The sequence below is a fragment of the Aphelocoma coerulescens genome, chromosome 12 (genome assembly GCF_041296385.1).
Source record: "Aphelocoma coerulescens isolate FSJ_1873_10779 chromosome 12, UR_Acoe_1.0, whole genome shotgun sequence".
Taxonomy (NCBI): Eukaryota; Metazoa; Chordata; class Aves; order Passeriformes; family Corvidae; genus Aphelocoma; species Aphelocoma coerulescens.
The window spans coordinates 19,987,684-20,013,884 of NC_091026.1; the positions used below are offsets into that span (position 1 = coordinate 19,987,684).

General features: G+C 46.3%; 1 protein-coding gene across 1 annotated transcript; it reads left to right on the forward strand.

Annotated features, from left to right (window-relative positions):
• Positions 1 to 5,595: 5,595 nt before the first annotated feature.
• On the forward strand, positions 5,596 to 24,017 carry LRRN1 (leucine rich repeat neuronal 1). Its single transcript, XM_069027834.1, has 2 exons — positions 5,596 to 5,763; positions 20,166 to 24,017. The coding sequence occupies exon 2, from the start codon at positions 20,393 to 20,395 to the stop codon at positions 22,541 to 22,543; it is 2,151 nt and encodes a 716-aa protein (XP_068883935.1). The 5' UTR covers positions 5,596 to 5,763; positions 20,166 to 20,392; the 3' UTR covers positions 22,544 to 24,017.
• The last annotated feature ends 2,184 nt before the right edge of the window (positions 24,018 to 26,201 follow it).

The window sequence follows — 26,201 nt, forward strand, 5'->3', positions numbered from 1 at the left end:
GTGTGGTGTTTAGCAATTCCAAATAATTGTATCCAGACTTCAAACATGCCACGCTTTGTCACAGCTGCCACAGAAGGTCAAACTGAATTTAAATTCTGTTTATCTTTGTATTAATAGAGCTACAGTTCAGGCTATGCCATGTAAAATACAGTTCTCAGAGCAGTGGCTGTGCTTCCTCCCAGGGAGAAACACCACAGGGACTGTGGGGACTGAGGGACTACAACCATAACAGACAAGAGAGGGAAATTCAAAGCCTGTGAAGCCTCATTTCACAGAGGAGGAGCAGTTTCACAGCTCAGCCAAGGCCGTGCCCGTGTGTGTGACAGACCCAACAACTGAATCGACACCTCCTGAATCATAACTCCAGAGGGAAAACTCCAGGTCACTCCTGTGACAGCTCCCTCTGTGCTCATCCCAGCCCAGGGCTCCCATGAGCTCCAGGAACTGCCACCCACCCATACACACGGGGGACAAGCTTACAATTAAGATTATTTCTGCTAAAACAGATTATCACTGTACCTGCTACAAAAGAGTCCTGCCCAGCCCCCCAGCACAAACACCAATATATTCATTTATACAGATAAGTCTCCAAATTCCCATTGTATCCATTGGCCATGAGCATAAGATTTTTGTTGCAGATCACTGATTCCTTGAGTAAAATGGACTTGCAGCAGCCTCTGATCTTTCTCTACATGTGGGAAGGACAAAGCAACTGCTTTACCTGCTTCACCTTCGTGCTACTTTTTCCTGAGCACAGACCTTTGTCTCAGAGATAGATGGGAGGCAATAAAGGATGGGGTTGGTGTGTTTGGTTTTTTAAACATGTCACATGACTGCAATTATGCAGTCAAGATATTAAATATGTAAGTTTACCTAATGCAAAGGAATTTCATCTATTTCATACCAAATCAGGAAAAAATCCTCAAACCATAATCACTGAGATGCGAAATCCAATGTTAATGCACAGAAATACCGAGCTAAAAAGATCTTAGTTTGTCCAAGGAACACCCCATTGGGGATTTCTCTCTGCAGAGCAGATCTGTAGAGCTACAGATGTCAGCTCAATTCCTCATCAGGTCCAGGAGCTTCCAAGTTAATTTCACACTAAGAAGGTTTCAACAAACCAGGCACAGGAAAAATTCACTTCAAATGAAATATTCAATTCTTTGACATGGTCAAAATATTCAGAGTGGAGAGCTAGTGGGGGAGAAAAGGTGGCCAGGAGCTGGTTTTTGGGCTGGGCACATGGGAAGCAGCAGCTGAAGGGGTGGGAAGGAAGGAAGAACTCTATGCTGCCTGGAGAAGCTCCTTCACATCCTGGCCATAAGGAATTGCAAATCCAGCTCTTAAAACCCGAGTTAAGCCCGCAGCTGTGAGAGCTGCCCTGTCTGTGCAGCACCGCTGCTCCAGGATGGCTGGGAGCAGCAGGGGTGTGACTGGAGACAGGGCATCACTTCTGGTATCAGGAGATGCAAAGAAATGTTTCCATGGGTGTTCATCCATTAGCACATGACAGGACTGGGGTGGACAGGAGTGTCACGCTCCGTGTGTTACCACATTTACTCTTGCAATAAAAACAAATTGTGTGCTCGCAATGAAACTCCTCAATTGTCTTTAAGGAGCTTTGGCTTTCTAAGAAGCTTTGGGGGGTTCCTTGCAAAGTGATGAAAGGAGATTAGAGTCCCTCCTCATGAAACATTCACACGACAGATCATTTGGGGAAAGATACATCAACCACAAGGAAAAGCTTCCCAATTAATAATACATAAGAGATGTAAGATGGAATAGTGTGTGAAATGACTGACCTGCTTTAGAAACACTGCTGGGTGGCATTTTAGCTCCTTGTTATAGAATTCCCTGCATAAATCCATCCAGCTGTTCCCATCTCCCTCCATGTTGTCGCTAACAGGAAGGGTGAACCACAACAGCCTTTGCTACTGAAGAGCTGGAAAACACATGCAATTCCAGGGAGTGATCCGGGGGGCAGGATCTTCCCAGGACAAAACAAAGCCCCAAATCCCTGGGTCTGTAGCAGCCCTGTGGTTGCTGCTCACACCCAGATGTTTGTGCAGTCCATGCTCACGTGATCACAGCCACACTGCTGCACCTGCAATCACTCACAGCAGTTGTGCATGCAATTATTATCCCGCATGCATAATTGGGAGTGCATTATGCAAATAGCTAGTTATTGAGGTAATTGGTCATTGGCTTACACAGTTACTCGTGGGTAATTTGTGCTGTGCTGGTACCTTTCTGAATAAATCCAGCACATTCAGGCAATTCAGTGTCCACCTCCAAAACCTGAGTGAAGAGAAACCTCACCAGGTTCACCTGGCTGACAAAAAGTGTCATCCACGCTAAGAAACTGCTAGCACAACATACAAACTGCAGAACCTCTTCCTCTGCTAAACTCACACATCAGTCTTCAGCAGGAATCATACACCTCCAAAAATTCTGACTGTTCCAAACTGTGCCCACAGACTTATTCCAATCTCCCATCCCTCAGGACCTGCTGCTGTTGGGACCGAGCAAGATTTTCACCTGCCCAGGAGCAAGAATCTTTTATGGTGCCCCTTCTGCCTGTCAGTCCCACTTGCTGCCACTTTGCAGTTTGTATTTCTGTATAGAGAGGCACGCCAGAATCCCGCAGCACAGTTCAGGGAAATGGATTATGCACACACTCAGGACGTTAAGCAGCTTAATGGCAGGATGTCTGCTCCAGAGAGAAAAGGCACGGACGTGCGTGACAGGTCACCCAGGGCTCTATTGTTTTATTATTATCCAACCTAAGTTATTTAGACCCTCTTAAAGGTTTAAAGGCCTGCTCCCCAAAATGCCAGGCACTGGACCGATCCAAACCTGGTCTCTGTCCCAGAGCTGCAAACAGGTCCAGGGAAGGAACAGGAGGAGTGGGCACAGGAACAGCAGCAAATGTCACACTCCTTTCACAGCACTTTTGGAGACAGAGATGAACCAGGAAAGCAGCTGAATGCAAAGACAATGGAGGAATAAGGGGATGAAGCCAGAGGGCACAAGAGGCGAGAAGATGAGAACAAAGAGGCAATCGAAAAGCCCAAACAGTGGGAAATCTCATTTTCCTGGTAACTTCTCTTTTAAGGCCGCTTGAGCAGGAATGTTTTGGAAGAGTACTCAGTTCTGCCGGACGGGAAAGTATTGGCAGAGGTTGTAGCTCAAGCAGTTCCTGAAAGATGACACAGAGAGGAAAATCCACTGCCCGTCCGCCCCAGTGCAAACCTTCCCCTTGCACCAGGAGGTCCTGCAGCAGCTCCTCCGGAGCTGTTGGTACCTCACAGCCCGGGGGAGAAACCCCGGCCAAGCCATCAACTCATTTGGCTCCTTCCTGCACTAAAACACTCATTTGCAGCCTGTAGGAATGAAAGATGTTTTAACTCCCATCTCAACATTATTCTCATTCCTGGTGTTTTGATGTTGTGAAAACTGCCTAGAAATGAAGACACCAGCTTAAGGTTGTAAAATTTTAATGCTTACTGTATTTCTCCTCCTTTTTGTTTGCAGGGAGCTTTTAGGTCCATCAGGTTTATGCCTTTCAAGGATAGATCTACGCTGCTAAGAAAGTGAAAATAAATTCCCTACCCCGAAACAAAGAACTGAAGCCATCCAAAACATTGTGGGTTTTCCAAAATGCATCTGCCATTGCATTATTTCCACATCAGGAATAAGTGATAGATGGGAAAGGAACATCCAGACAGATGAGACCAGCCCCTGTGAAAGGAAAAGTGTCTTTTTGGACGACATTGATGAGTTCCTTCTGAAAATTCAATTTCCTTATGTATGAAAAACTTCACTTTTACTGTTACCCAAGTGACCTTCTGGGCTCTCAGAAAAAAATTCATTGCCTCGGGAAGAAATCTGAAGCATTAACTGCAAACCATATTTTCTACATATTTAACTTATTGTTAACACCTATTAAAATTGTTAAATCAATCTTTAAAATAATTTCCTGATAAGGTACCACTTCAGGACATGCCTGGAGGAGGTGCTGAGCTCTGCCTGTCATGGACAGCAGGGCCTTTTCACCCAGGTTGTGCTCAGCAAACTCTGCCCACAGATTGCAACGCTTTGTGCAGAGCAGGAGAATGATGAATATCCCATGTACTTTTGGGGTTCTGTCAATAAAAGCATCACAGGTCCTTGCTGAGGAACACAGAATTTCCATGATCTTAATAAAGGGCACAGGGATGAGGCAGCATAGCACCATCCTGCCACAGGTTTCCTTTCCGTTCCTGAAGTGAATAATAAAAAAAATCAGGAAATAAAGATCTTAGGGCATGAAGAAAAGCTGATTTTTATATCACTGCCACAGCTTCAGCCACAAACTCCTTGTCTAACACAGACTAAAACTGTACCTAAGATCCGACATGAGGATTCAGCCAGGGCACCCTGGGAACTTGGCCAGAGAAGTGGGTAGAGCCCAAGGTTGGGAGAAGAACTGGTGGAAAATGTGTAAGTCAATAACTCCAAACTAAGATAACTGGAAATAGAGACAAGACAGAAAACCAGGAAAGAATAGGAAGCAGAACATATCAGAGGGCTTACACAGACAGCTTTAAATTCTTGAATTTTAGGCTTAAATGACTCTTATGGTTCACAGAACCATGGAATATCCTGAGTGGGGAGGGACCCACAGGAATCATCCAGTCCAACTCCTGGCCCTGCACAGACACCCCAACACTCCCACCCTGGGCATCCCTGGCAGCGCTGTCCAAACGCTCCTGGAGCTCTGGCAGCCTCGGGGCTGTGCCCATTCCCTGGGGAGCCTGGGCAGTGCCCAGCAGCCTCTGGGGGTGTGAGTCCCCGTCTGCTTGGCTCGAGGTTTGCCTCTCTACAGAGCACAGAAACCCAAACGTTTGAACCCCAGCAGGCCACAGCACTTTGTCATCACACCGTCGTGCCACTCTGAATGAAGTTTGAAAAAATTTAGAACCAGGATTCAAAGGGCGGGTGGGAAGTTACTCAGCAGGTCCACGCTCTTCCTTAGACGCAGGTTATGTATCGGCGTGGTGACATTGCTCACGCCAGCCCCAGTGACTTGCAGAGTGTGTGCCGGGGACGTGCGTGCCACTGGAGGGGGCTGTCAACTTTAGTGCCTAAGGATGGACGGGTTGTTAACCCTGAAGCCAAACCATGGAAGATACCGTTAACCCTGGAGCCAAAGGATGGAAGGCGATGTTCACTCCGGGTACGAAGGCTAGAAGGAAAGGGTTGTTAGCCCTGGATCCGAAGGATGGGAGGAAGGGGTGTTAACCCTGGATGCGAAGGATGGAGGGAAGGGTTGTTAACCCTGGATCGGAACGCTGGGAGGAGGGATGTTCACCCTGGATGCGAAGGAAGGGAAGGATGCTCGCCCTGGATGCGGACGATGCCCGCGGCAGCCCCGGAGCGCACCGAGGCCGGGGGCGGGGCCGGGGCGGGGCCGGGGGCGGGGCCTGGTCTGGCCCCGCCCCCCGCAGCCGGTGCCGCCGCGCGGGGCAGCCAATGGGAGCGCGGCCCGTCAGCTGACCCGCGGCGCCTTCCCAGGTGCGCGCCGGCGGCGGCTCAGAGCGGGCGGCACCGCGCACCGCGCACCGGCACCGTCGCTCCCGCTGTCCTGGGGGCGGGCAGCAGGCACGGAGGGACCGATCCGTCCGTCCGTCGCTCCCGGCATCCCGGCGCGGTTGGGACCGCGGCGGCAGCGGCGGATGTGCAGCCCCGGGGGACAACCGCGGCAGTGCCCGGCCGGCGGTGAGTGCGTCCGCCAGGCTCGGGGGAGGGAGCAGAGGCTGCGGGAGCGCCGCGGGTGCAAGGGCTCCGCTGCGGGGGTGTGCGGTGCGGCCCGCGGAGAGAGCAAAGTTTGCGGTGGCGGACGCGCCCCCCGTGCCCCCCCGGGGCTGCCGGGGGAGTCCCCCCGGGCTGCGGGGTTTCGGTGGCTCCGCACCGCGCCGGGACCGCCCCGGGGCTGCGGCCGCCTCGCACCTCCGGGGCTGCGGGGTTTCGGCTGCAGCATCGCTCTCCTCCTGCTCCTCCCTCTCGGGTGCTCCGCTGTTCCCGGGGCCGGTTTGCGGTAAATCGGGGATTCTGGGGGGGAATCGCTGCACCGGGGTGCCGGCGGTGGGCGCGGGGCCGGCGGTGCGGCAGCGCTGCCCGCGTCCCCTATTTGCATGCGAATGGGAGCGGATCCCGGCAGATGTCCTGCCTCATCCATTCACCCGGAGGAATGCGAGGAGACAAGGAGCCTTCAGTGTGACAATGGCCCTTCAGAGAGCGGCATAAAGGCGCAGTGTGAGCGGGGCCGCGGCTCCGCCGCCCTCCTCCCGCGGCCGCGGCTTTGTGCGCGGGGCGCTGCGGGCGGAGCGGCCGCTCCGCACCCGGGGGGCTGCGGGACCGGCCACGGCAGAGCGCAGGGCAGGCGAGGGATGCTCCGCCGGGTCCCTGCTGCAGCGCACCTGCGCTTTGGTGGGGGCTCTTTTGGGAGTCTGTTGCCTAAAAGGTGCGGGGAGAAGCGCGGGGCAGCGGCAGCCCTTTACCCCGGCTCTGGGGGTGCCCCGGCCCCCGGGGCTGGCGGCCGCGGGCGGACAAAGGGACCGGCCCCGCTGCCGCCCCTTTGTCGCCCCTGTCAAAGAGCCCTTTGAGCGCGGGGCCGGCCCCCGTTCCCTGTGAGAGGAGGGACAGGAGCGAGGCGCATTGTGCCGGCGGCTCAGCCCTGCCGGGGCCGCACAACAGATGTTCGCCTGCGATTTTCGCCCTCCCCCAAGTGATTCTCTCCCCCAGTGCGCATTTCCCACCAGGCGATAGAAGGAAAAGTAACAGAATTAAACTCAAAGTAGGCGATAGTGTTGTCCAAAGGTGAGAGATCACACACAGGGTGCTTCTATTCTCGTTCTGGAGCTGTGCGACAGCTCCCAAGTAATGAATCCCTTCAATAAAAACTAGTTTGGGAACCTTTAAGTCTTTTCCTTACAGACTTAAAGGGTCCCTATAAAAGGAACCTAGTATTTCTGAACAAGATCATGAACCTGTTCTGGCCCATATCTCAGATGTACACACAGGGAGATCACAGAGCTTCGAATAACCGAAGGCACACCCAGCATCAGCCCCACTGTTGTGCAAGGGATCCTACCAAACTGATCCTCCCAAAGTCTTGCAAGTCAGAATTTAAATTAATTTAAAAGACAGACACACTGAGAGGGACACAAACCAGCGCACGAAGCTTCCCAGATGGGAGCAGGATGGTTCTGCCTGGTCAGCCCATGGGCTCCCAGCCCTGGGCACAGCCCCTGATGTCCCTGTCCCCCTGCTCTGCAGCCTCTGTAGTGCCACTGCTCCGGGACAAGAGCTCCAGTTTAACTTTTACCTCACGTGTTGAGAGTTATCTGCACAACGTTTTATGTAGTCTATATAAAATTATCTCTCCCAGTAGGCATTTTGGACTTTAATAGACCAGTTACTGTGATGACCATAAAGTCTTTTCCATTTACCTAGAACAGACACGATAACACTCCTGATCATTGAAGGAAATAGGATTTTGCATTAAGTTGGACAATTATAAAAGGATAACAACTTTTCATGCGAACTGTGAAGGACCTTTTTTTACTGCCATAAATAATGCTGAGCCCATCCAAATTCAGGCTGAAAAAAGAAACTTCTGTTCAGTCTGACTGACCAGGGGTCAAACAACCTCATAGGGAACAGAGCCCCGGCACAGGGTGCCCAGAGCAGCTGTGGCTGCCCCTGGATCCCTGGCAGTGCCCAAGGCCAGGCTGGACATTGGGGCTTGGAGCAGCCTGGGACAGTGGGAGGTGTCCCTGCCATGGCAGGGGGTGGCACTGGATGGGCTTTAAGGTCCCTCCCAATCCAAACCAGTCTGGGATTCCATGATTCTCTGTGTGTATTTGTTTCCAGCTCGTGGAGCAAATGGGATCATTTCAACAAGCAGTGGTTAAAGCTCTCATGCTCATCACCATCTCCTCCATCCCCCTCGTGCCGGGTGCTCGGAGCCCGGCTCGTTGCCGCGAGCGGAGGAGGGGATGCCGCAGCCTTTGTTTCACTCCGATACAGAAGCGTGGCACTGCAGAAGGCAGGGAAAACTTTTCCTAATCGGCCGTGCTGGATTCCTGCTGCATCCGGCTGCCGGCTGGCTGCTGCTGCTGCCAAGGAGGGCGGCAGATCCCCGCTCCGTGGCTTTTTTTGTAGGGACACTTAAAGCACCTTGCATGAATCATAACAGCGGTCAAGTATTGCTGCTACTGCAGCTTGCGTAGCTTGATACTCACTGGAAAGGGGATTTATTTGCATTATTGGATCTGCAGATTTCTTTTTGTTGTTGTTAGGGATGATATAGATTCATCCAGATTTAAACAATATTTTTAAGTCATTTTTTAAATTTCTTGTGTGAATTTTTTGAAGCTCTTCCTTCTGTTAATGAGATCAATGAGTAAAAAAGGGCTTTGTTCACAAAGCTCTGAACCACATTATTTCTGCCTCTTTTGAAGCTGCTCCTTCCCCAGGTGAGTGGCTTGCCTGGTCCCAGGTCAGGTTTTGTGTCAGGCTCAGACAAGGATCAGGCATCAGAAAAAAAGGCCCCAAACAAACAAAACCCAAGGAAAAGAGTTAAGTGATGTTTATAGAAGAGCTCTGGTTGTACAGTATTTATTTTAGTTTATTTTTCAACCAGCAAAGTAGCAAGATGCTGAAAATATTTACAGAGGAGCCAAAATTTTCCAAAATAAAAATCCCTCTGTCTTCCTGTGCACTTTGTCACCACGGAGGTGCCTGTTCTTTGAAGCCCTGATTAATATAGATGAGTTGTAATTTTCTGACCAAGCCATCCTAGTTCACATATATTATTCCATTGGCAGACATGTGGTCCCCACAGCTGTCCCCTCATTTGTGTATGAAATGGAAACACTGGTGGCATTTGTAGGTTACCATAGTTACATGAACAATACACGTGTGAGGCTTCATCCTGCCAAGCTCCAGATTTTTTCCTGGCAGACATTTTGTAGACACAGAACTGAAGAAAATCTATGTAAAGTTTTTGGAAGCACATAAATCCAGCCCTCCTCCTCTCTGTTTGTATAAGGCTCATGGACAGGGAGCCTGCATTTCAGCCTCACCACGGCTGATTCCTGCATCCCCTCCCAGCTGGAGCTGCCATCCTGGAGACCCACGTTGCTCCCAGGAATCAAGAATTCCAGGCTATGCTCCAGAGCAGTTAAGTCATTAACAGGGTCAGGACTTAAACACATCTTTCTCAAAAATAATTTGTGAGTTCTACACAAAAGGGGACTTTGGAGCTGGGATGGTTTTTCTGCCAACTGTGTTAGGAGGGTTGGCAGTGCTTGGGGGGCTCCTGGGAGAGTGCAGAGGTGGGAAGCAGCCAGAGCCCCATACCAGGACAGAAATCCAAGGAAACCCACTACAAATAATTCCCATGCTCTATTTTGTCTCTGCAATTAACATGTGGAAAGAAAGATGGGCAAGAGCAAAGAAAATCATAGAGCTGGTTTTGTTGGTTTGTAATTAATTATTAAATAATGGTGTTTCTCTAAGATTTGGAGGGCTTAAGTTCTGCACAGAGAATTCACAGGACTACTTTGATAAGAAACAGCCGCTGCAGATGTGCTTGAGTTACGCAAAGACATTTCCAGTCTTGTTCTTTTCCTGTAGCTGAGTAATTAAGTCCTTCACTAATGGGCTCCATAAGGTTGGGAGTTGAACATGCCTCCATGGAGGGCTGAGAGCTCCCCAGCCGAAAGTTCTTCTGAGCCCCCCTCTCTTATTCTTTGCTGCTTCAAACCCTGCAACTTTATTCAAATTTTGTTTTGCTCTTCAGATGTCGTCTTTCCTTTTTGTGCGTATGGCACTGAAGAAAAATACTGGATTGGCCTATTTTGGATTGGCCTAATTCTCCCCCTGGTGAAGGCAGGACAAGTCTGTGGCATCAGTGAGACAAGAATTAGTCTCTGCTCTTAACTTCTCCTGCAAAATATTTTTATAACTTCACCTTCTATTTCATAAGACCCTACTTTGGTGATACAAGCCAGTGTTTTCTTGACTTTCCATCTGGCTGAATTATTGAAAGAGCAGGACCTGGTTTTTACCTGGAGCACAGCTTCTAAAGATCGAGTACTTGCAGTGGAGTATTGCCTTTTTCTTCCCTTTTTAACTAACAGAACAACAAGGCAAAGCAAGTTTAAGTAACGGGCCTGAAATATTTAACAGGGTGCTGTAGTGAGAATGCACAGCAGTTATAAAAGTGCCATGGAGAAGCAGCTCTTTCCCTTATTTTATTTGGTACAGCAGCCTTACTACATAATTTTCTCTCCTGAGGTGCTGTCCTTTAGTCCTCAGTGGTCACACAGGGCAGTATTTTCCCTGACCAATTCCCAACTCAAAGCAGTTTAACACTGAGGCAAACCTTACTTGGAGGTTTTAGTTAGAAATTTTAGAGGTTGTCAGCCAGCATCTCGTTTCCAGGTGTTTAATTTAACTAACTGGTAATTCCAGCAATTTGGGCATCTGTCAGCTTGGATTAGAGCAGGAGAACCAAGGGCTTTTGGAAGCCAAGGCCCCCTGAAGGTACCTGGCAGGGTTTGCCTGGCTGGTTCCTCAGCTCCCACCAGCGCTGGGGAAGTGCAGCCCCTGCCCTGCTCCTGTGGAAGGGCTGTTCTGGGCCTGGAAGGGAGCAAAACCCCAGGCAGGTGTCAGGGTGGGGGGTCTCTTCACACTCCAGAGGCACCCATAGCTCGTTCCCCACTGTGGTGCTGGGAGCCATCGCTGTCCCAGTGCAGCCCTGTGCCCTGGGGACCACCAGAGAGGAGTCCCACAGGGCCCCTGGGTGGATGGGCACATCCCACCTCTGAGATCAGCTGAGAGTCACTGGCTTCACCCCAAAGGGGCTGATTTGTGGCAAGCAGGAGGTGTCCAAGTCCAGCATGGGACAGAAAAGCAGCAGGGCTGAGCCTGGGATGGGGGATGTTGCAGGGATGTGTCTGGTACCTGTTTGACCTTCCTTGTGCATGGATTGGGTCTCACCTGCAGAAACACCCAGCTCTGCTTCCATACACACATTTCAGTACCCCACACCTTACAAGGTGGTGCTGAGACCAAAACCAGATTCCTCCATGCTCAACAAACACTTTCCAAGCTGGACAAGCTCCACCTGTGGCAATGGAGATAACGCAGATCTCCAGCCCTGCCACTGCCACCTTCTGCCCTTCACTGGAGTATTCCACCTGAGGTCACTGCTCCTTATTTTATCCTGTTATAAAGAGAACACTCGTGCTCTGGAGAAGCCATGGGGCTGTTTGAGGTCATGGGAGATGTTCCCTGGGTTCCTCCTCCACACTGGAGGCTGACAGATCACATATTAAGGGACTTCTACAAAACACCTAAGAGTTTTTCAGAGAGAATCCCTGAGCTTGTCTAAGGTTTGGTAGAATAACATTTCACCTTTTTTTAATAAAATACCAATCAAAGCTTGGATTGTCCTTTTGTAATTTGAAAATGTTTATCATTTATATAATGAATTCTTCATTTTCTGTTATTTCATGCATCATATCATTTATTTGATTAAGCAAGTCCAAAACTATCTAATAAATTCATACCTTGCTAATGTGCTGCATACAATTACTGGGATGCAGATGAGCTACTGATTGGCCTTGTTAAATTTTTCAATTACAAATGATCCATCATTCTAACAGAAATAGAGTAAATATTGATAGTTCCAGAGAGCCACCAGTGACATGTAAATGCCTTGAAAAATAACTTATCTTAGCCATAGGTGAACAAGCAGTTGCAGAAATGAAGTTTTTTAATTGCTGCTTGAAAACAGGTCTTCAGAATGGGTTCATTGTAGTAAAAGGCACCAAGTAAAACCAGGTCAGTGCTTTTTCTAAGTTCATTGAGAAATCTGCTTTCCTTTCTCTTTCTGCCCCCTTTAAGTGCAATGAGTCTGGTGTATAGAAAAGAAACATTACTGTGCCCAAATGAATCATTGTAATTAGGTAAAGATTTTATCTATAAAGCATCGATAACTTAAAATTTTGACAGGAAAAACTTCCTTTCTGCAATAGGCAGCAATTTTAGTACCTCCACAGATGAAAAAAGCCATCCATGGAAAACCTGGGACATGGCCATGACCAGACTGAGGACTGAAGCTCAAGGAACAGTTTTTAAGCCTCTTCCTAAACACACAATACATTCAACAGGATGTATTTTCTCTCCTTCTTAATCTCATGAACATCTCAAAGCAAGACTGTTTTCTGCAGGAAACAAACTATCAGGGTTCAGGTGATACTTGAGATCAAAAGAAATTGTTAAATCCAGGCTGTGAAGGTTTCCACCACTCTCAGCTGACTGAGCTTTCCTGTTCTGATCCCGTGGCAATGCTACCTAAATGACTTTGGAACAAAATAATGGTGCAGAACATGTATTTCATGTAGCAGAAGTGCAGAAAGACTTGGAAAAGGGGGGGGTCACAGGATACAGCAGTGGAACTGGAGAGAAAAGAGCCTTTTCCTTAAGTCACAGTAAAGCCTTGGTTCAGAGCAGTTCCAAATCTGTGGCCACTTACTGGAATTAGTTCTATCCTTTCCCGGCTTGGTTGAGTTCCAGATCTTTGTCTTGGTGCTAACAGCCTTTCTATGAGATCTCAGCACCTCCCATGCTAAATCCATTTATTTTGTTAGTGGTATGCTCACAATCTTTCCTATCAGATCTTCTGTATCAGCCAACTCAATAGATGGGTCTATTAACATTCAAATATATATAGCTCAGAAACAGAGAATTGGGTTTTGTAAGCATAAAACTCAGGGAAAAAATCAATAAAAGTCTGTTTTATTCTAAGGGCTGAAGTCTGTGTCAGCACACTACATGTACAAACTGTAGGTATAGATCTCGGCTAATAGTAAAATACAGTTTAATACTTAATCACTAATAATTGAAAAGCTAACACATACTACAGCCACAGGAAACAGAATTATCAAAACAGGGTGTAACAAGGACCAGAAAAAGAACTTTTTTCTTGATTGAAGAAAAGCAATTGAAGCTCCATGCACATATAATTTTTAATAACAAGCCTCATGCATTCCCTACAGCCAGCACCATTGTGTTGATTTATAAATACCTACAGAGCTCCTGACTCATTCTGGTTTGGATTTATCAGGCACCGTTTCCAGCACAGGGTTTTTTGGCATCCTGTGTTGTAGTAACAACCACGTACACGCTGGGGTCTTTCCCAACTGTGGGGGATCCTGAGTGACTCACAAAACTGGAGTTTGATCTAGAACTGTGTAGGAAGCAAAATAATCACACTGCCAGAAGCCAGTCAGCAAAAAGGGAGGAAAAGGATTTTCTGTTACTTCAGGAAAATCCTGTGGAGTTCTGACATCCCTGTTTCTCCTGGTTAAAAATATTCCTTGTGTGCTCCTCCTTTCGTTATTAACACTTTGCTTCTACTGGCCAAGCTCCTTGGCTCTCCGAGTGGTCAAGAAACAAAAAGGGAATCCCACTCCAAAATCCAACCCAATCTACCTTCATGCCCCTTTTCCTCTTTCACTTTTTTTTTTAATTTTTACTTGAACTGGGCTGATTTTGATCAATAGTAAGAAGCAGAGATTTTCTGAGCTGTTCCATATGAAATCCTTGGGAGGGAGGTGCCCCTGTGGGTCACAAGATGCTCAGATCCTTCCACAGGGTTCTGAGATCCCAAATATGCCATGACTCAATCCATTTCTACTCTTTAAATATGGTGAGACGCCAAAGCAGAATTTCTCTAGCATTGGTTCTCTTTCATTCATCAGCCAGCAGATACACGACATGCAAAAAATACTTGGAATAGGTCTTCCCAAATTAGTTATGCTCTGGAAATTTTAGATACTGTACTTAAACCAATTGGGTTTCAATTCTCCCTTGCATTTAAAATGCCCAGAGGGCTGGGGATGGGTTAGGGCATGTCCAGGGGGAAAGGAAAGCACATCCCAGAGGTTTGTCCTCCATAACCTGAAAGGAGCTGTCCTGCAGGTCAGGCAGAAGGGAAAAGCTGCAGGGAAGGTCTCAGGAAATTGGATCGTAACCTGGCAGTGGAATGGGTTGACTCTCAGAAATGCTGATCTAATGAAGTAACTTTTTCTGGTGATTGTGTGGAATGAAGACAATGGTCACAGATCGGATTCTTCTCCATCAAATGGAATCAAAGCTTTGCCTTCACATTGAACCCTTGTAGCAGGACATGAAAACGAGTCCTGGACAGCAGAACAGCCCCTATTGTCCCAAGATTAAACTCATTCATGAAGAGAAATGTAGCAAGAAAGCTGATAAAAATGTGTGTTCCTAACATAAGAATATTCCTGCTGCACAAACATCTCACCTTTCAGGTTTCAAGACTATGAAGTGCTTTATGAGGTTTTTTCTTTCCTAAAGCAAACAGCCTCTATAATTTGACAACCCACTGTTTGGCAAGCCCCTCTTATTCCTGATGTTTCTAATATGACTGGTTAATGGTAATCTGTGAGACATTTTCCATCAGTTGCCAGAAGCTGGGTTGCAATTCTATGATGGATTTGTTGGGCCATCAATACCCAGTGGCTGCTCCCTGCAGGGGATCCAGCCCCTTGCACTGCAGAGCAGTCTATGAATGAAAACCATTTTTCCCTCTTCTGCAAATTTACTTCAATATTTTAATGAAAAATATGTATCGGATGCGAGTCTTAAGAATAAGCCCAAATAAATTACAAATTTCCAAGCTGTAATATGCTGTTTCTGCAGTGCAGACGTTATGAATAGGATGCTCTTTGCAGTTCTTTGGTGGAGATAAGAGTAGTATTTTTCAAAAGAACACAGATAAAGCATGCTAAGGTTGTCTTGAGATGCAGCAAATCACCTTCTCACCAGAGCTTTCTCCAAAATTAAACACAGACTTTATTTTGATGGAATGTGTGTACAGACGAGAAGAAAAAGTAGGCATTATTTGAAGGGAAAAAGAGCCCCAAACCTTAAATATTGTAAATCCCTGAGGATGTGTTTTGAGGCTTTATACCATTATTAGATGTCCTACAGGCCCTTGTTTTGGTATTTCCTTTTAATACCAAGCTCCCACGTTCAGATTTTTTCAAGCTCTTTCAACTGTCATCATTTTCAGCTTGATTTTTCTGTATTTTCCACAATTCAAACCTGTAAATAGCTTATTTCCTGATGACACTGGAGACTTTAAAAACCTCACTATAAAAGGCTTACTTGATTCCTCAATGTTTTTCTAAATACACAAGATTGCACTTGTAAATTTAATTCCTGGGAATGGAGCCCATTCCGTGAGTTGGCTGGAAATGCCCTGGTTATTAAACTCCAAGTCCTCTTTCTCTAAGATGTACAAGGTCACTGCTGCTCTTGACTGGAGCAAGCCTGACTTTAGTAACCTGGTTTTAGACCAGGTTTAGTGTTGAGCTTACTGCTGTGATTTAGTGGGCACTCCTATTTCAGTGCGTCTCCCTCCTAAAGCCCGGCCAGAGGTGATGGCTCACCCGGGCACGGCCCCAATCCCTGTTTTATCCACAGAAAACAGGGGGATACAGAGCTGCAGAGGCCCTGTTGAAGGTCAGAGCAGAGCAGGGCATGTTTTACCTCCAACACACACACACAAAACCCTTTCCTAAACTCACCCAGCTGCCTTGAGCAGCCTGCAGTGATGCCAGCCTGAGCTCCCTGTGGCTGCCCTCACCTCCAGTGATGCTTCCAGCACCCACGGAGCTCCAGCCCAGACCTTTTCCAGCCCAGCCTCCAGTGTCCCCTCTCCCAACAGGTTCTTCCCTCCACAGAGTCACAGAATGGATCAGGTTGGAAGGACCACAGTGGGGCATCTGGTACACCTCTCTGCTCCAGCAGGGCCAGCCCAGAGCACAAGGCACAGGACTGTGTCCAGATGGGTCTGGAATATCCCCAGGGAAGAGACTCCACACTCCCCCTGGACAACCTGTTCAGGGCTGGGCACTGCATGGGAAAGTTCTGCCTCATGTTCAGGTGGAACTTCCTGGGCATCAGTTCCTGCCTGTTCCTCTTGTCCCATTGCTGAGGGACAGAGCAGAGCCTGGAGCTGTACTGATCCCAGTCTAAATTCCATTTTCCAGTTCCACCTGAAGCTCCCCCAGTTCTCCTGCTTGGCACTAACCCTGCTCCAGGTCCCTGGGCACGGCTGCTGGGCTGTCCCACCTGCATTGCCCTGCTGAGCCACCTGATCCAGGCTGCAGCAGCCAGGACAGGTTTTCCCTGAGGGATGGCAGCGGTTTCCCACAGGATGGTGATGGGAATGCAGGAGCTTCGCGAGTCATTAGCAGAATGTTAGCACAACAGACAATTTTCCAACACACGGCTCCCACCTGGGAAAATGTTTCTTTGGAGAGAGGGGAGGGGAGGGATGGGAGATCAGCGTGTGCTTCTGGCTCACAGCAACTGCAGAATAAATTGCTTGTCTTAGCCTGGGGTAATTTCTTCGTGTATCTGATCCCTCCAGCTTTTACCTGGGCACACTCAGTGCAGGTGGCTGCCGACCAAAATCTGGGCTGATGCTATTGCAATATAAAAGAAATTCTGCAAGAATGAACCACGTTACTGTGGAGAGGGCAGATTTGCTGTGGCAGCACCACTGTTTCAAAATGCATCCAGATATCCATGTGCAAACAAGATTGTTGCTCTTTTCAGCGAATTTTAATAGTGACCATTAATACAGTTGTCAGGGAAGTGACAACACTTTGTTTTCCTATTACCAAGCAAAATTGTTTAATATCTCTTCTTTTTAGTTGGCAGGTTAACTATGAACACTTTTAATGAGCAGTTTATTTCATGCTTGTCCCTTCATATTCTCCTCTTACTGCAATGGAGGCTTAAATGGACTTTTTCTTCTGATCACCCAACCAACCAAATTCTTTAAAAGCCACCAGTAAGTCCATGGCTACCAGGGCACACCTCTTCGCACCCACCCCTCTCTCCGAGGGAAGCTGAAATGAGGGATCTTCTGCTCCATAACCAAACACCTGCCCTCATGATTTCTTGGGCCAAACAAATTCTCAGTATTAACCAGTTTTCAGAACTTAGCTAGGAAGGGAAGAGTTAGACTTCCCCATGGCATTTCCAGGATGAGAGACAGGAATGATGCTCCTGTTTCTGCCCTCAGGGAACAGGAACAAGCCAACACCCCAGCCAGCTGCTGTGGGTTTGCTGCTGACAGAAATGTGGTTTCTTACTGCACCGGGTACTGAGCGGTGCCACGGAAAATGCATTTCGTTACTCTGAGTAAAATAATTCCCTCCATATCTCTCACATAAAATTAGCCATTATTTCTGCTGATATCAAGTTACCAGCTGTTACAACTGCTGTTGTGGGTTGGAACACCAGAAAATATGAATTTAACAAATGAGAGGGAAGGCAGGGAATGCTAAAAGCTTTCCTTCACACCCTCAGGATCTGCAACACAAAACATTGCAGAGGTCTGTGGGATCAGTCCTGCCAGTGCTGGAAAGACTGGAAAGATGAGAATCCTGGGGCAAGGGGATGGCTTTTGGTGGCTGCTCTGCTGCCTCTGTAGCTTTGATCAGGGCCATGGATGGGGTTTTACACACCACAAGGAGCTAAAACCAAAGCCCATGACAGGCTGTTCCTCCTGCTGTGGCCCCTGTGCTGCCACTCACACCAGGACAGCACTGAAATGGGCTGGGGCATGTGAGGCTGCTCAGGATTCACTCTTTGATTACCCTGGAATTTAATTTCCAGCTTCATCCAAGCTGCCCTGGGCTGGGGGAGACTGGAGACAGCAATGTATGGGTTGTTTCTAAAGAGCATTTGCAGTTAAAGAAAATTAAATCCATTCACAGTAGAATAGCTACAGAAGAGAACGAGTCACTAAGAACTTGTAAAACCATCTATTTACAGTGGTCATAAACCCAGAACTCTGGTCAATAAACCCACAAATGCCTTCTTAGCAAGGATGAACAATAACTGTAACATGCAAGTAAGAGGATATAAATATTCAACAAAGAAGAGATCGAATTTGATTTTTTTTGCAACATCTAGACATGCTCCTACATATTTTAAAAGAACCTTTGAAGTCTTTTTCAGGCAGTTTGGTTTTTAAAGCATTACACGATTCATACAGCTCCATCAGGGCTAAATCAGGAGTAAAACAGTAGGGCCCTCAGCTTTATGAGGCACCAACTCCCTTCTCTTCATCCACTGAGAAGCTGCAGGAGAAATTCCACAGGCAGGAATGTTGGGAGCAGTGTTCCCTCTCTGGGCCAGGTGCAGAGCTGGAGCAGGGACATGTCCCTGTGTGAGGGGACAGCCCACGGGCACAGCAGCTCAGGGCACCTCCTGGACCTGCCCGGGACTGTGACCAGGGGGAGGCACTGCCTGCGTTACTCACTGCAAAATGCTGCCATCTGAAAATCTGCAATTAAATCAATTACACTTCGGATGCCATCAGTTCTCCTAGAACTGGCTGGTTTGGGTCAGCTACAAATGTGTTGCTGTGGAGGGAAGCATCCATCAGAGTCAGCACAGCTCAGGCTACGGCAGCCTCCTCATCACTCCATGCTAATGTGTTCCCTACTATTACGGTGCCATTAGGATTTATTTTTTAATACAATCTTAGTCAATTCTTCCATCAGTTGGAAGTCATTTGAGAAGGAATGTTGGTCCTACAGTTGGTTTTCCCCCCTCCAGCAGAGTCTGCTCAGCTCTCCTTCAAGTCTCAGATACCAGAGGCAAAATCTGACTCAACAGGGTCAAATGTATTCTGGGTCCCACTCCTCTTTCCCTTCCTCCAAAGCACAACCACAGAATAACAATATAAAAATAAGCAATAAAAATGCTGTTGGTTGTGTTCTACCTACAGCACTACATAATCTAAAATAAAACACAGTAATTTCATTATTTGATATGATCAGATTTGGAAGTAAGTGTTGTATAAATAGCATTCCTGTCACCACGATCCAGAGGAGTATTTTAAACTTCTTTTTAAAAGCTGTATTTAGTTTTGTTATTTTTTATAGTACCATCTTTTGTGGGCTGTGACTGGGTTGAGGCTTTGCTACGTTCTGATTGAAAAAGATTTGATTTCCTGCTTTCTGCTATTGCAGTTTTTAATCACTGTGTTCTCACAGATATCACAGAGTGGTTTGGGTTGGGAGGGACCTTAAAGCCCATCCAATTCCACCCCCTGCCACCTTCCACTATCCCAGGTTGCTCCAAGCCCTGTCCAGCCTGGCCTTGGACACTTTCAGGGGTGGGGAGTCCATACAGCACAACCTGATTATTTTAGTTACACAAAAACCCAAACCTTTTGTTTGAGAAGTCTCAACTGCACTCACCAGAGTGATTTTCCAATGAAGTGAGAATGAGAAAGATTTTACTATGAAATTTTCCTGGATTATGTGCTTAAAGCCCCACGATACACCGGATGTTCTGAGGTGCCTGGGCACAGCTGGGTTAATTTAAACACACTCTTGCATGAACAACTTCAGGCTAAGCTGATGCAAATGTGGGGCTTCCACAGCAATTTGGAATCGTGGTAAACAGTTCATACCATCACAGTGCAGTACAAACAGCTGAAATAAGGGCAGTACATTCATTTAATCAAATTTACTGTTATTGTTTGGTGCTGAGCTGGATTAAATCTAAGCTGTTATCTGGAACCGATTTGATTAACTTGGATGAATTTTGGCAAAGTTCACATGCATTTAGCTTCAAACTTCTAAACCAACAGCTTCCTGAGCCTTAATTCCACACGCCTGAAATCCGAGCCTTGGGGACAGGGATTGGGCATTGACACTCGTCTGAGACCTCGCTGTGCTCACCAGCACGTCCTCCACCCTCAGCATTCCCCAAGCCATTCAAACAACTCCTGCAGGTTAAACCTGAAAAGTATCCCAAAGTCTTATTTTCAGGTAATTCACTCAGAGAGATTTCTCATTTAGACCCCAAGTAGAGAGTTCCAAACCCTACATAATTTACCTATACCAGATTGGGATTTTTATAAGAGGTTGCTGTTAAAATAATGACTGTTTTCAGATATTTTCTTTCAAAGGTTGAAGAAACTAACTAATAATAGATGAACTGTATATGAGCTGAGCGTAACAGATATCCTAATCTGCTTTCAGGACCACATTCAGGCACTGATTTGCAGAAGATTCTGAAACACCGAGGAGCAGCAGAGAGTCTTCAGAGCATTTCTTAACTTCTCTGAACTCAGAAAATCATCTTTCACCTGTCTGGATGTCCAAGCCTTTCACCTTAAACATCAAGCTTTACATTTTCTGCCTGATAGGGGATCACCCTCTGTGGGGATTTTAGGGGGCTGGGGATCTGAACTCCCTCCCTGGCCAGCATGGCAAAGGTTAGAGTTGTTTTAACTGTGTGCCAGTTGGTGCTAGAATTGTTAATGAATTCATTAACTGAGTCTTCCATACAGAGCAACGAATGTCCACAGCTTTGTGTCTGTGAAATCAGGCCCTGGTTTACACCACAGTCAACGTACAGGGAAGCCACCACAGTTGACTGCAACGACCTCCGGTTAACAAAAATCCCCAGCAACCTCTCCAGTGACACTCAAGTCCTTCTGTTACAAAGCAACAACATTGCAAAGACCACAGACGAGCTCCAACAGCTCTTTAATTTAACAGAATTGGATTTTTCACAAAATAACTTCACAAGTATCAGAGATGTGGGGCTCTCCAATCTTACTCAGCTTACGACTTTGCACCTGGAGGAGAACCAGATCACAGAGATGACTGACTACTGCCTGCAAGACCTCTGCAATCTGCAGGAGCTCTACATAAATCACAACCAGATCAGCAGCATTTCTGCGAACGCATTCTCTGGCCTGAAAAATCTTCTGAGATTACACCTCAACTCCAACAAATTAAAAGTTATTGACAGCCGTTGGTTTGATTCTACTCCCAACTTAGAGATTCTCATGATTGGAGAAAACCCAGTGATTGGAATACTTGATATGAATTTCAAACCACTCTCAAACTTAAGGAGTCTAGTTTTGGCAGGTATGTACCTCACAGACATTCCTGGCAATGCCTTGGTAGGCTTGGATAGTCTTGAAAGTCTTTCCTTTTATGATAACAAATTGGTAAAAGTTCCTCAGCTTGCACTTGAGAAAGTTCCCAATTTAAAATTCCTGGATCTCAACAAAAATCCAATTCATAAAATTCAAGAAGGGGATTTTAAAAACATGCTCAGATTGAAAGAGCTGGGGATCAACAACATGGGAGAACTCGTGTCTGTCGATAGGTATGCGCTGGACAACCTGCCTGAACTCACAAAGCTGGAAGCCACCAACAACCCCAAGCTGTCTTACATCCATCGCCTGGCATTCCGCAACGTCCCTGCCCTGGAGAGCCTGATGCTCAACAACAACGCCTTGAATGCAGTCTACCAAAAGACAGTGGAATCCCTCCCAAACCTCCGTGAGATCAGCATCCACAGCAACCCGCTCAGGTGCGACTGCGTCATCCACTGGATCAACTCCAACAAAACCAACATCCGCTTCATGGAGCCTCTCTCCATGTTCTGTGCTATGCCTCCAGAATACCGGGGACAGCAGGTGAAGGAAGTGCTGATACAGGATTCAAACGAACAATGTCTTCCAATGATCTCACATGAGACCTTTCCCAATCACTTAAACCTGGACATCGGCATGACGGTGTTTTTAGATTGCCGGGCCATGGCAGAACCTGAGCCAGAAATCTACTGGGTCACTCCTCTGGGCAATAAAGTCACCGTGGAAAGCCTCTCTGACAAATACAAGCTGAGCAGTGAGGGCACCTTGGAAATCTCCAACATCCAGGTTGAGGACTCCGGGAGATACACCTGTGTCGCCCAAAACATAGAAGGGGCTGACACAAGGGTCGCTACCATCCGGGTGAACGGGACGCTCCTGGATGGCACCCAGGTTCTGAAGATCTACGTGAAACAAGCCGAATCCCATTCCATCCTGGTTTCTTGGAAAGTCAATTCCAATGTCATGACTTCCAATTTAAAATGGTCATCGGCCACAATGAAGATTGACAACCCTCACATCACCTACACCGCCAGGGTCCCAGTGGATGTCCACGAATACAACCTCACACATTTACAACCCTCTACAGATTATGAAGTGTGTCTGACAGTATCCAACATCCATCAGCAAACACAGAGATCCTGTGTCAACGTCACAACCAAAAATGCAGCTTTTGCGCTGGATATTTCCGACCAGGAAACCAGCACGGCCCTGGCAGCAGTGATGGGATCCATGTTTGCTGTCATCAGCCTCGCCTCTGTCTCTGTTTATATTGCAAAAAGGTTTAAGAGAAAAAACTACCACCACTCATTGAAAAAATATATGCAAAAGACCTCTTCAATCCCCCTGAACGAGCTCTACCCTCCACTTATTAATCTCTGGGAAGGTGACAGTGAAAAAGACAAGGATGGCTCTGCAGAGACCAAGCCGACCCAAGTCGACACATCCAGAAGCTATTACATGTGGTAACTCAGAGGATATTTTGCTTCTGGTAGTAAGGAGCACAAAGACTTTTTTGCTTTATTCTGCAAAAACGACGAGTTGAAGACTTTTGTATTTTTGACTTTGCTAGTCCGTGGCAGAGCGGTGAGGACAGGTGGATATTTCAGGATTTTTTAGTATAGCGTATCGCAATGGGTTGACACAAATGGCAGCTTCACCTAGCTTCCAATCTTCCATTTATTTTATTATTTTTCCTTTTTTGGGTTTGGTTGTTTTTTTGTTTGTTTCTTTTTTTATTCTTTTTTTTGTTACTGTGCTAAACTTAACTCTGTCCTAACTCCAGTGCTGAGGCTGGGTGAGCCCACGGTTCCAACACAGCCGGCCCCGTTCTCCCCAAGCCATCATAGGGGCAGGATCTCACCGAGCTGACCCTCAGTTTTGGACCTGCAGTGAACTAGGTTTGTGACCCTGGTCTGAGGACTCCACCCTGAGAAAAGGAGACCCTGAATGATATTAGTTGACTGTACTGTAATGTTGTATCAACTGATTTGAATGTTTTTGACTTTCAACAATGAGTTATCTTTTTTATTATTATTATTATTTTTGTAGTAGTTGAAGGCTTAGGTAAAGCTAACAGGCAATAGGAATATGTACATCCAATTTTTTAATGTAACAAACTAAATGTTAATTGTTCTCTTATTCTTTTTATTCTATTTAGTAGACACTTTTGAAGAATTACTAGAGTTTTGTTGTGTTTAAATCAACAACACACAGTGTTTAATGAAGGCAGAGCTATAATAAATTTAGTTTTGTTCTGTTTTTTTTTATTTTAGAAGTCACAATAATGTATTGGGTTTAGATGTCACTAGTTTGACTGGTGATCATGTTTTGACATAAAATATATCCAAAATGTTATATAAAAATATCATGGGGGGTTTTTCTTGATAAAATGAAGTTCCAGATTCAGGTTTTTTATACATTTATGTTAATAGCAGTGTTTTCTCTGCACTAGAGGCAAAATATGGAAAATAATTTTATGAGAAAAATGTCTTGGTGTGGCTTTTGGACTGAGAGTCACATGCAGAATCAAAACTTTCTGGCATAGGGTACACAGCAAAAAGAATTCACAGAGTGTGTAACAGGACTTTTTCCTTTTTGTATACTTTTCTGTTTATATTCTGAGCTAAGATAGAAATGAAGCTGACATTTAGCTGTCATTACCATCAGTTAGGACAAAAAAACCCAACTCAGTGCTATCAAACTGAAATAAACCTATTGAATCTTGGAATATACTTGAAAAAAAAAAAATGAATTGGATTAATGTTCCTTCAAAAGCAGAAATTAACCAAGACAGTCATGTTTGGTCCGATACTGAACTGTATTTTTTACAGGCTTAAATTTAATCCATATTCTGAGTATTTTCCTGAATTACTGTGGTAAAAGAGAGCAGCAGTGTTCTGTGTGCACTGGGTACAATATAAAGGCATCATTTACAGTTGAACCTACGGAAGCGTTGTCCGTTGTCTTTTCTGAATCCATGGAAGTTCTGCACACGAGTCACAAGCAGGGTGGGCTCTGGTGAATGCATGGTTACATCACACTAGACCCCTCAGCAACAAGCACAGCATTTTCTACTCTTTATGACCACTACCAATGTGCAATTTTTACAAATTTTTACACACCAAATAAGTTCTTGGTAAGTAAAAGTTAATTGTTCAAATAACAGATGTGCCTGGGGTTTGGGGCTGTGTGAAGTTTTTTAAAACTCATTGGCTTCTCAAATACATCCAAAACTTTACAGCCCAAAATTTACAGATAAACTTCAAACTTCTTTTTCCTTGTCTAAAAGTGAGACGTTACCAGCATCGTTTCATTAATCAGCTGCCTTGGTGCAAAAACTTGAGTCCATCCCTTGGACAACCCGCCCTGTTGGTCTTGTGTTTCCACATGAGGCTGAGTGAAGGTATTAATTATGCATTTCAATCAAGTCCTTATGCTGCTACACACAATCTTGCTATGTTCAGGAGAGCTCATACATTTTTAATCGTGTGACAATTAGATGTTGGGGGTTAGGCAAGTGTCCTTTGATCATGGAGAAGTAACAGGGTGAAAGCATTTCTTCAGCACCTTCTCCTGGATTTGTTTTTAATGTTAATGGGACATTTCCTCATGCTGCCTTCTCCAGAAGAGCTTCAGAGCAATAATTATCATCTCATCTATATTCTATTCTAACCTTAAAGCTGCAGGCACAATGAATTAAACCAAGATCTCTTCTGCAGCAAAGATTCACTCTACTTTAGCTGGAGAAAAGGACACTGAGGACGAGATTGGCCACAGAACGTTGGCTTCCAGCTTGCATGACATCATAAAATTGCCTTTGGAAAATAATTAACTGAACAGGTGTCAGAAGGGGCAAAGCAAGGCCCCTTTTCCATCATCTCCTCAGGTTCCTGCAGCACTTTTCCAGGATCACACAGCTCTACCCAAACCTCCCACCAAACTGGTGGAAGAGCACATCACTTTGGGTCCAAGGTGTTGGTTCCTCCGTGACCATAAGCTAACCTGTGCATGGGCTGCCCTCCAAAACAGCCATCCTGCTCTTCCTCCCTCTGTCCCCACCTCCCATCCTTGATTCCAAGCAATCTGGGGCTCTCTGCCTTCTGAGCACGCTTGTGTTGACCACTCTGTGCTGGTGGACACAGACCACACTGACTGCTCCATCTGTGTGTGTGTGGGCAGATCTCTTTTCACCTGGCTGTCTTTGCAAATCTGGGCAGCTGCAGAAGCACAGTCACTGGTGAAAAGGAAGGTGACAGGGACACATGGCCATGGAGGAGGACAGAGCCACATTCCCCAGTGAGCTCAGCAGCCTCCAACAGCAGCCCGAGGTGCCGGGAAGGAAAGCGATGTTTAACATGTTCCTTTCCACTGGGGAATAACGGGCTCTGTGTTCCCTGCTCTTGGCTGTCATTTATCATCTTTTTAGAGAACTGCAGGGGAAAAAGGCTTGATAACAGCAACACACTTCTCAGGGATGAGCTGATCTGCAGGATTGCAGGAGAGCTGATGCTGCTGGGAATCCTGGAGGGAGATGCAGGTCACCTGAGAGCAGCAAGAAGCACCTTGTTAAGGCAGTGGATTCTGCACACACAGCCACCTGCACTAAATATTTTCAGCCTTTTAATCTGACCTTACAGAATTCTGTAGAGATCCCCTGGATATTTAAAATCTTGCTAATAGAAGAATAAAAAGTGGGGAAGAGATAAATCACATGTGGCATATAATCTTAGCAAATAACCTTCAACCTTGTGCTAGCAATTTTATTGTGCTTGCAGTTTATTGTGAGCAAAAATAAAAACACTCTAATTGCCTTCAAAATGTATTTGCATCTACTCTTCACTGAAGACAAAAACCACCCCAGTTTGCTCAGAATCAGGGATTGAGACTGGCCACTTGGAAAACAGGAGGGAAAGACCACTGTTAGTTTTCATTTGGCTAGCGGTTCAGAGAGGCTGCATAAGAGCAGATATTTCATACCCAACTAAACTTCTGCACTGTTACTTCCCCTTGGTTGCCCAATAGTAAAATATTTCAGTCCCCTGAAGAGTGAATAACCCACTCAAGTGTGGGATGCAGTATTCCAGCTAAACTCGCTTTTCATTTACTCATCTAAATCATATTTTAC